The sequence below is a fragment of the Dipodomys spectabilis genome, unplaced genomic scaffold, assembly GCF_019054845.1.
Source record: "Dipodomys spectabilis isolate Male_0828 unplaced genomic scaffold, ASM1905484v1 ptg000030l, whole genome shotgun sequence".
Lineage (NCBI taxonomy): Eukaryota > Metazoa > Chordata > Mammalia > Rodentia > Heteromyidae > Dipodomys > Dipodomys spectabilis.
This window is the reverse complement of record NW_024870707.1, coordinates 12,638,622-12,649,027: the sequence shown is the minus strand read 5'-3', so window position 1 is coordinate 12,649,027 and position 10,406 is coordinate 12,638,622. Positions and strand designations below refer to the sequence as shown.

General features: G+C 50.5%; 1 protein-coding gene across 6 annotated transcripts in view; it reads left to right on the top strand.

Moving 5' to 3' along the window:
* Positions 1 to 311: 311 nt before the first annotated feature.
* The window catches only part of Kmt5b (lysine methyltransferase 5B), a 62,847-nt gene continuing 52,752 nt past the window's right edge, over positions 312 to 10,406 (top strand). Inside the window, exon 1 of one of the 6 annotated variants that reach the window (XM_042675839.1) lies at positions 312 to 594. In XM_042675839.1, the coding sequence (XP_042531773.1) occupies positions 590 to 594 (5 nt within the window). In that variant the 5' untranslated portion in view covers positions 312 to 589. Of the gene's footprint in view, positions 706 to 1,030; positions 1,052 to 10,406 lie in introns of those variants that run through there. The other 5 variants (XM_042675842.1, XM_042675838.1, XM_042675840.1 and 2 more) reach the window with 5 other exon arrangements.

Below are 10,406 nucleotides of genomic sequence, written 5' to 3'. Positions count from 1 at the left end.
CATGCCACAACAAAGAAACTGGCCTGCCCGGGCCGCCTCCCCTCGGCGGGCGCGGAGCGCGCGGCCCGCGGGCGGCGCCCCGCTCCCCGGGCCGGCCGGCGGCCGGGAGCTGTCCCTGGTAGGTGCAGGTGCGCGCGGCCGGGGGCGGCGGGCCTCGCGGGGCGGCGCGGGCGACCCGGGACCTAGGTGGCGCCCGCGGGGCGCGCGGCGACGCCGCCTCCGCCGCGATTTAAAGGGCAGCGGGGCGGAGGGATTCCCGGGCCGACGCTCGCCGCGATCCCTCCGCCGCGAGGCGAAGCGACGGCAACGACGCGGTCGACCCTCCCGTGAGTCGCGCTGGTGCCTCCGCCGCCTGCGGTCGCGGCGGGGAACTCAATTCTCTCTGGCGTCTCTCCGCCTCCCGGCTCGGGATCCCGCCGGGGCCGCCGCGACGCCGGGCGGGAGCGCGCACGCTCGAAGCCGGCGTGGTGTCCCTCCGCCGTCCCCGGCGGACTCCTTTTCGTGTCCTTCCACGGGGCCCGGGCGGTGTCCGGGTGGCTCACCGGGGGCGACGACGCGTCCAGGGCGCGGGCGGCGAGGCTCCGGGGCTATGAGGTGAGGACGCTCGGGGACCGGAGGCGGCACCGCGCGGCGCGAGGACGCAGTACGCGGAGCCCCGAAGCCAGCGGATGCCTTTCGCACCCCGCGGCTGCGCGCGAGGCGGAGGTGAGCCTCGGGGCGGCGGGCAGGGGGCGGCCGGACGCGGCGGGTCGGGGCGGGGGGTGGGGGGCGAGTGCGGGCCGCGACGGCGGCGGCGGCCGCCGGGTGGGGGCGGGGGAGGCTCGGCCGGAGCGGACTCCTTTCCCCCCCCAGCGGAGGCAGCGGGCGGTGCTGCGTCCGCGCCGCCATCTTGGATTTTACTCTCCATTTTTCCTCTGGAATTATTTTTTGGCGATTAATTTCATAAGAGGGTGGACGGGACGGCCTGGCCCGGCGGCGCGGAGCTCCGTCGCGGCGGCCGGGCAGCGAGGCCCTCGGATGCGGCCGGAGCGGGCGGCGGGCCGCGCCGGCGGTGAGCCGGGAGAAGGGTGGGCGCCGGGCGGAGGCGTGAGGGGTCCGCGGCGGCCGGGCCGGGGGGGGGGTGGACCGGGCGGGGGCGAGCGGCCCCGCGGGGCGGGGCGGCGGGGCGGCCGCGCGGCCTGCAGTGGTGGCGGCGGCCGGAAGGGTGCGGTAGTGACCGGCGGGCCGCGCCGGGCCGGGCCGCGGCCGCACGAGGGGAGCAGCCCCGCCGCTCGCGATTGGGGGACCGTGTTTTCCCTCTTCTCCAATGGGCGGCCGGGCTCGGGCTCGCCCAATCTGCACCCGCCGCCGCGCTCAGCTTTCGGTTGTTTTTGTTTTGACACGAGCCTCCCGTGGAGGGTCCCCGAGCGCGCCCTGCGTCCTGCCCGCCCGCCTCGGCCTGGCCGCCCCGCGCCGCCCGCTCCTCTTTGTGCTCTGTCCTCCTCTGGGTCCGCACACGCGCGCCCTGGATGATCGGCCCAGGGTCCCCCCCCCCCCCGTCTCCGGAAGAGGGGACAAGCGTGTTTCCAAAGTGACCGCTCGATCCTTCTTGCAGGACCGAGGTGGGCGCGCGACCTGGGCGCTGAAAATGTCCCGCGTGCGGGGCGCGCCGGGCCCCGCTTCGGAGCTGGGGGGGGCGTGGGACTGTGGGGATCCTGCGGAGGGGAGACGTGGACTTGGAAGTGAAGTTGTTAGGAACTTGCCTGGTGAAATCCACTCGGAGGGACACGTATTGCCCGCAGTAGGCAGCTGAACGACGTGGCGGTTCTTTGCATCTAGACCTCTTTGGACTTGGGCGGTTTTGATACAAAGTTTGTCTGAAGCTTGGGTTTGGGGGTGACGTCCCGTGCTTGCGTGGGACCCCTTCGGGCAGACTGGTTCCCGCTGTGATTGACTCCCTCCCGGATTTGAGTGCACGCCCGCAACTCTTTAGTCATTGTTAGTAGAAATACGGGCCATTTCAAAAAGGAACAAGTTATCTCTGCTTGGGATAATCACAGATGGTTCATGCATGTTGAGGTGCACACTACCTATAGGCACACTCTTTACACGTTCCCTGAGTGAACTTGAGGGGCGGGTGTGGCCCATCCCTGTGGGAACTGCAGTCCCAGGGCTAAAGTCCACGAACGGTTTGATCTGGCAGGTATGGAAATTCCAGCCCATTTTTGGGTTTTCAACCTCTCAGCATTCCCCTCCTGCTCCCAAGCTCCAGCAGCACCAGCTTGCCTTGCCTGGTGTGTTTCGATGGTGCCACACTTGGCTTTCCCATGGCCCTTTCCTGCCTCAGTATGCACCCCTTCTCCAGAAAGACCTCCGAGGGCACGTTGCCTGCTGCCGCCCGTTTGGTTGGACACCGGCACCAGGGCTGGCCACACCACAGAATGGGTGGCGCCTCTGCCCTCCCTGAGCAATCCTCACCTTGTGTTGTAGGCTTGTTTATTTGCCATCCCTTCCCTGGCTTTCTTGAGAGCTTGTCGAGTCGGCCGCCTAGGGGCAAGGGCAGAGTTGGTGCCTAGGAATGAAACTTGATGGAAGTGATCATTGGCTAATCTACAAGTTGATAAGTTTTATTTTTTCAAAATTCATCTATTTAATGTTACTGAAAGCATTAAAAAGCAAGTTTGCTAGTGAAAAAAATATACTTACTCTTGTAGAGCTGAGAGTAGGGCTCTGTTGTTTGCCTAGACTCTAAAACCATTTTTGAAGTCACTCCAAGGATTCTTTTCTTTACCTGCCCCTCCCCCTCCCTTCCCCCTCCCCCTCCCCTACGGGCTCCCACCTGTATTTTCATTAGCCACTGTGGACATCCTGGGCTGCTATGTAGGACTCTACCCTTGTTGAAGACACCCATAGACCACACTGGATATGGGGAATGACGTGGGAGAGGGAGGTATGCGGGTGGAAGAGGGTATGGACATTAGGGTATGACTCCAAGTGTTTGAGAGTAGGGAGGAGTTTGTGGGTGGTTGGGTGTTGTTAGTTTGCAAATTTCCCCTTGGGTCTTGTGAATCTGAAGCCTAGTCTGATTTTCCTCTACATGAGCATCAGCTGGTGGGTCTGTAGGGCTGTTTGGCAGAATTGTGTGTCATCTGAACAGCCCTCTGTCCTCAGGAGTGCCCTTCCCATGCCTTGCACAGCAAATCCTTTCAGACAAATCACTGTGCTTCCAGTACTTTGTGCTTTTGTGTACCATCTGTGAATTTTGCTTTCTCCTCTTTCCCAAAACCATCCTCAGTGGGCAGAGGTTCCAGGAGTGTTAGCACCAGGACTCTTAACTGTTTAAGGCCTTCCGTAGACTTCAAAGACACAGGGGCTCACAGGCGCACGTTGTGGATTACCGGGTATACATTAAGTAGCCACATCAGGTGATGTATCTCAGGTGTAGCTAACTGCAGTAAGTCTAGTTTTCTGTATAAGATACAACTTTAAGTAGCTCGCCAAAGGGGTTTTAATTCAACAAATCAGTTTATGAGTACAGTGCATCTTGAACCATGTCATTCTTTCCATAGCTTCCTCCCAATTTTCCCAACTGCATGCATACCTTCAAGTTATGGAGTTTGTAACTAATTTTACAGCCTGATTTTCCCCCCAAAGGGAATTTGTTTCACTGACATGTCTTGGTTTGGAAAATGGGTTTATTAAGCTGGGCGCAGGTGGCTCCTGCCTGTAATCCTAACTACTCGGGAGGCTGAGATCTGAGGATTGTGGTTTAAAGCCAGCCTAAGCAGGAAAGTCTGTGCGACTAATCTCCAATAAACCACCAGAAAACTGGAAGTGGTGCTGTGGCTCAAGTGGTAGAGCGCTTGCCTTGAGCTGAAGAGCTCAGGGATAGCGCCCAGGCCCAAAGTTTAAGATCCACCACTGACCAAAAAAAAGGGCGGGGGTTTATTTGCTCTTAAAGAGCCACAAATCAAAATTATACCAAGATAAAGCTCATGACTAGCTGCTGAGCTTTAAAATGCAAATGACTTGGAAAATTATTTCTGGGCTACATTATCTGTGTGTGTGTGTGTGTGTGTGTAGGTTGGGGCTTGAACTCAGGACTTCAAATTCTTTTTCTTTTTTTTTTGGCTTTCTGGTGTGTGTGTGTGTGTGTGTGTGTGTGTGTGTGTGTGTGTGTGTGTGTGTGTGTGTTTAGACTGGGGTTTGAACTCAGGACTTCAAATTCTTTTTTTTTTTGCTTTCTGTTGGTTATTTTGGAGATTGAGTCTGCCCAGGCTGGGCTTGAACCTTGGCCCCAGATCTTGGCCTCCTGAGTAGCTAGGTTTACAGGCATGAGCCATTGTCACCTGGCTTAAAATCTTAAAACATAACTTTATATTCAAGGCTTTTACATGAGAAGTATGAAGGTCCTGCATTTTCAGTGGCTGAGATCTATAGACCCAGCTGTATGAAGAAGGGTTTCTAGTTTGCAAGTTGAGCACTTTTAATATACACACTCCCAACACAGAAAAGTCTTCACATCTGTTCTCATTGTAGTTCTCACTATAAATTCTTTTCCATAATTGTGGGGGGAGGGTACTGGGAATGGAAAACAGAGTCTTATGCATCTTATCTTCTCCCCCATAATTTGATGTTACTTAGAATATTAAAAGTGTCAACTGAAAGGGATGGTCATGCCTGACCAGTGTTTAACCAGCCTTATTTATGTATCATTATGATCTGAATTTCACTTTGGCCTACTCAAGTTAAAGGAAACACTGTTTACAAATGTACTTTGCCTTATTCAAAGACATGTTTCCAAGTTTAAGCCATGCATATCTTTTTTTTTTTTTTTGGGTCCGGTCGGGGGGGCCTGAACTCTGGGCCTAGGCGCTGTCCCTCAGCTCTTCAGCTCAAGGCTAGCACTCTACCACTTGAGCCACAGTGCCACTTCCGGCTTTTTTCTTTTTGCTTATGTGGTTCTGAGGAATCGAACCCAGGGCCTCAGGCATGTAAGGCAAGCGCTCTACCACTGAGCCACCTTCCCAGCCCCCGTGCATATCTTTTAAATGCATTAGAACGTTTACTATTTTAAATGCATGCTATGGAGCAAATCCATTTGTGCAATAAGGATGCACCAACAAGGATGCAAGAAGGTGCATCCTTATTTATTTATTTGTCAGTTGTGGGGCTTGAACTCTGGGCTTGGGTGCTGTCCTTGTGCTCTTCAGCTCAAGACCAGCGCTCTACTGCTTGAGCCACAGAGCCACTTCCAGTTTTCTAGTGGTTTATTGGAGATAAGTCTCATGGACTTTCCTTCCTGGGCTGGCTTTGAACTGCAATGCTCAGATCTCAGCCTCCTGAGTGCTAGGATTACAGGTATGAGCCACCAGTGCCCGGCTCAGTTTATTTTTGTAATCATGTTAGCATCTAATGATAGCTTGTTTTTCCTTTTTAAACCTTTTTTAGGTGGATGATTCTCATACTATTCAGTCAGTAAGTTAGAATGCATTGTCATTTTGTTTATTTAGCCAATCCTGGTGCTTTCACTCGGGCACTGTCCCTGAGCTTCTTTTGCTCAAGGCTAGTGCTCTACCACTTGAGCCACAGTGCTACTTCAGCTTTTTCTGTTTATATGGTACTGAGGTATCAAACCCAGGGCTTCATGTGTGCTAGGCAAGCACTCTACCACATTCCCAACCCTGTATTGTCATTTATGTGGTTGGTGATTGAATGAAATGCACTTACCATTCATCTTCATGATCTCAGAAACACTCTCACAAGAGGGACAAGACAGTGCTTTCCCAGTTGTTGAGCCTTTAAACTCCTCTCTGCGCCAACGTATCCTTTCATAGTGCCAGAGGTTTCCTAGAACAACTAAACCAGCTTGGTCACTCACAGTCTCTGGGCACAGACAGGCTGAGTTGGGGCTAGCTAGTGTCTGATCGAGACAAACTACATGTTTTGCAGCTCTAGGCGATATTGAAGGATTATTAGAGTAAGAAACAATACCTGTGTTCCAGTAATGCCTGACATGGGTCCAGCTTGTGCCACCTTTATAAGACACCTGGTCACCAATAACGATGCCCACAGATAGTCCCTTGGATCTTACCCACAGGGCTCCTTCACCGAATGGTCCCTGGGCTTTGTATCCTTCCACCTTGTTCTTCAGATGCTCTTTCACATGCTTCCCTTGGCTAAAATCAGTAGCTCTGCTACTTTTTCCTGAAGCGGAAGCTCTCGTGCGCCCTCTAGCGTTTCCCTTGCCAGGACCACTATTCCAGCACCATGAACAGTGCCTGTTGGCTCCTAGTAGACTCTTGATAAATGCTGTGTCGGATTCTTTACGGAATGAGGTGTTTCATCTGATTTATATAACAAGGTGAAATAGTGTGTGTATTAATGATCTCCGAGGGATATTTTTGTTTCCAGGGCAATGCTTCTGTTGTATCATAGGGAGAAGTATCTATTTTCAGCAGAAACTAACCTGTTCTTAGGAAGGTAGAGTTGTCCCCAGGTGGAGTGAGGGTGGATGGACCTTGGGCCAGTGAGCCAGGGGAGTCTAGGCTTAGAGAAACTGTGGGAAAGCTTGTCTCCCTTAAAGGAGAAATGAAAACAGGCCTCATTCAGCTGCTAGCCAGTTTAGAGCTTGGAAGGTATTTGGTGGATAGAAGTAGATATGAAAAGTGTTTTCGACCCCAACGTGGTGATCCTTTTGACTTTATACTTGATTTATTCCCCTGATGATCCAGTTTTAAGTCTGTTACTGTATTCTTTTTCCTAACATACTGTTTGTTGCTCTTACAGCTCTTACTAAAATTTATTACACACGTATTTGATTCTCTTCCCACATTGTACTCCATGAAATGAGGAACCATTTCTATTCTGACATGATTTTAATCTTCAAATGAGGAATAATGTATACAAAATTGGTTTGGGTCAAGGGTTGTATTGCCATCTTTTATATGTGACATATGCAAGAGTGTACAGTTTTCTAGTTGAGCGTGGCAGGCCATGGCTAATTCCAGCTACACGGATGCGGAGCTTGAGGTCCCAGACCAGATTGGGCAAAACGTGAGCAAGATCCCGTCTCAGTCACTGAACTGGCATACTGTCATACCTCTGATCCTGGCTGCAACATCACTAGGACATTGGCTTCAGTGGTAGAGCAGCTGCCTAGCAAGTTTAAGACACTGACTTTACAAAAAGAAAAACGTGGTGCAGTCTTTCAATTTGGCATTGGCCTAATTTTTTCCTAATCTTCTGATAATTCTTCTCCTTGGTAACATAGGGATGCAGCAGTAGTGTTGTGTATGTGTTAGAAGGCCAGAGTGTGATTGCATGGAACGGGGCAGGTGAAATGATTGGCACTGCTCTTAGGTGATTGTAGAGCAGTCATGTGAGACTATCCAGAGCACGAGATAAAGTCTCTGTTGTGCCAGGACAGCGGTCTCAGGTCCTCACAGTTTGCTCCCTGTTGGACACTGAGCTAGATCCTTAACACACCTATGCCCAGACACTCACCATACATGGAGGGTTACTTTGCAAGACCTAGCCATTTTCCAGTGTGTGCCTCTTGCTCAATTTTGATTTCCTTTTCTTTGTTTTGGTCAGTCATGGGGCTTGAACTGAGGGCCTGGGCATTGTCCCTGAGCTTTTTCAGCTCAAGGCTAGTGTTCTACCACTTTGAGCCATAGCACCGCCTTTGGTTTTCTGGTGGTTAATTGGAGATTAGAGTCTCATGGACTTTCTGGCCCATGGTGGCTTTGAACAGTGATCTTCAGATCTCAGCCTCCTGAGTAGCTAGGATTATAGGCATGAGCCACTGGTGCCCGGCTATTTGTCTGTTTTGAGGCAATCTTGTTATGTAACTCAAGTTGGCCTCTTAACTCAAAAACCTCCTGCCTTAGTAGCTGGGATTACAGGCATGCACTTCTATGTTCAGCTGAGCCTGTTTCTAGTAATTTAAGACTTTCTGAAATGAATTGAGATAATGTTGAAATGCTGGAAAGCCCTTTATTAATGTTACTCTTCCTCCCATCTGTTCCCTCCCCCTTTTTTTTTTTTTTTTGTCGGTCGTGGGGCTTGAACTCTGGGCCTGGGCGCTGTCCCTCAGCTCTTCAGCTCAAGGCGAGCGCTCTACCACTTGAGCTACAGCGCCACTTCTGGTTTTCTGGTGGTTTATTGGAGATAGGAGTCTCACGGTCTCTCCTGCCAGGGCTGGCTTTGAACCGTGATCCTCAGATCTCAGCCTCCTGAGTAGCTAGGATTACAGGCGTGAGCCACCAGCGCCCGGCTTGTTTCCCCCTTTAGTTCTAACATCGTACAACTTCTGAGTGGTGCCCTCTTCCCCAAATTCAGCAAACCCAAAGTTTCTCATCTTCCTTTCAAAGCCATTCTTCAATACTCCCTGACTCCGTTCAGGGCAATCTTGCAGGCTTCCACACTAAAACTCTTCTTCTTCTTTTTTTTTTTTTTTTGGGTCGGTCATGGGGCTTGAACTCTGGGTCTGGGCGCTGTCCCCTAGCTCTTCAGCTCAAAGCTAGTATTCTACCACTTGAGCCACAGTGCCACTTCTGTTTTTTTTTCCTGCTTATGTGGTGCTGAAGAATTGAACGCAGGGCCTCATGCATGCGAGGCAAGTGCTCTACCACTGAGCCACCTTCCCAGCCCCACACTAAAACTTTTGCCTCCCCTAGAGATACTTGACTCTGTTCCGCACCACCTGTATCTTCTCTGTCCAGGTTTGTCATGCTGGATTTAGAGGTTTACAGGTGTTCTCCCTTCCCATCCAGTGTATTGTTACATTTATTTTCTTAACTATCCTGTCTCTAATCTCATGGTCTGCCACCAGAAATACACTAAAATACAATTGGGGACATTTTCCAATGTCTCATCTGTTTAGTCAAGAAAAAACTACTTTATAGAGTAAGTCTTTTTTTTCTATTAAATGATAGAATGAATAGAGAAGCTGTTTTATTTGTTGGTGTTTTTTTTTTCTTTAGAAAAAAATGCATTTTACCAGATACACAACTGAGTTCTGTAAAAACCCATTGTCTCTGTTGGTAGTGAGGGGCAGTTTGGTATGGCTTAATTATGTACATTGTTGCCAGGAGTCACACTCTTTCTCTTTAGGAGCAGTGGGAAACGTAAAATATGCTATTTCTTGTATTCATTTCTTTTTCTCTTTTGCTCGGCAACATATTAGATGTTGAATTGAGGAACTTGAGCTTGCTAAGCAGGCAGCCTACCCCTTGAGCCATATCCCCAATTCTTTTTACTTTATTTTTCAGAGTCTTTCTAGTTTTTGCCTGATCTAGCCTGGACTTTAATCCTTCTGCATATTGCGTAGATGGGATGACAAGACACATCACCTGCCAGCTACTGGTTGAGATGAGCTTTCCACTCGCTTTACGCCTGGATTGGCCTTAATTTCTGCCTACCAAGTAGCTGAGATTTCAGATTCGTGAGCCATTGAGCCCAGGGCCTTGCTACTTGCTAGGCAGACGAGAGCCGAGCCTTCATTGCTCTGGTTATTTTTGAGATAGGGTCTCAAGTTACCACCTGGGCTGAGCTGGACTTGGATCTTCCTATTTAAAACACGTCCTGCCTACTTGCACACTTGTGCACTCAGCTTTTATTGATTGAAGGAGTCTTGGGAATTTTTTTGCCCAGGCGGTCCATGAATTGCTATCCTCCTTTCCCAGTCTCTGCCTCTGGAGAAGCTAGGGCTACAGGCATGAGCCACTATGCCTAGCCTCTGACTGTTCTTTTTTAAATGAAGGACATAATGTGACTTCTTGTGGGAGTTAATTTCTGATATTTCTTCCCCCTCCTCCTTTTGCTTTTTGCTTTAGTCGCTTGGAAGTCTTTATAATTTCTTTTCACTTAGTCTGTGTGCCAAACCTAGGGGATGGGTTTTTCTCATTTCATGGATGAGGTTTTAGATCAGATGACTTATGTCACACAGTAGAAGTAGTAGATGAAGGTAGAGTAGGTCTCTGGTGCTGGTGTGTGTGTGTGTGTGTGTGTGTGTGTGTGTGTATGCATGCGTGTGCGTGTATGCATGCCGGCCTGAACCTTGAGCTCAGGACATGGGTGCTGTACCTGAGCTTTTTTGAAAAAATTAATTTTACTAATTTTTTTGTTTATGTAGTACCAAGAAATTGAACCAGGGCCTCATGCATGCTAGGCAGGCATTCTACCACTAAGTCACATTCCTAGTCTGCCTGAGCTTTTTTGCTTAAGGAAACACTCTACTGTTTGAGTTATAGCTCCACTTCTATTATTTTGCTGGTTAATTGTAGAGAAGAGTCTCATGGACTTCCTCAGATCTTAGCCTCCTGCGTAGCTGGAATTACAGGCTTGAGCCACAGTGTCTGGCAGTACCCTGGTGTTTTGACTCCAAAAGTTTATACTTGGTCGCAGTGTAGGCTGCCTCTAGG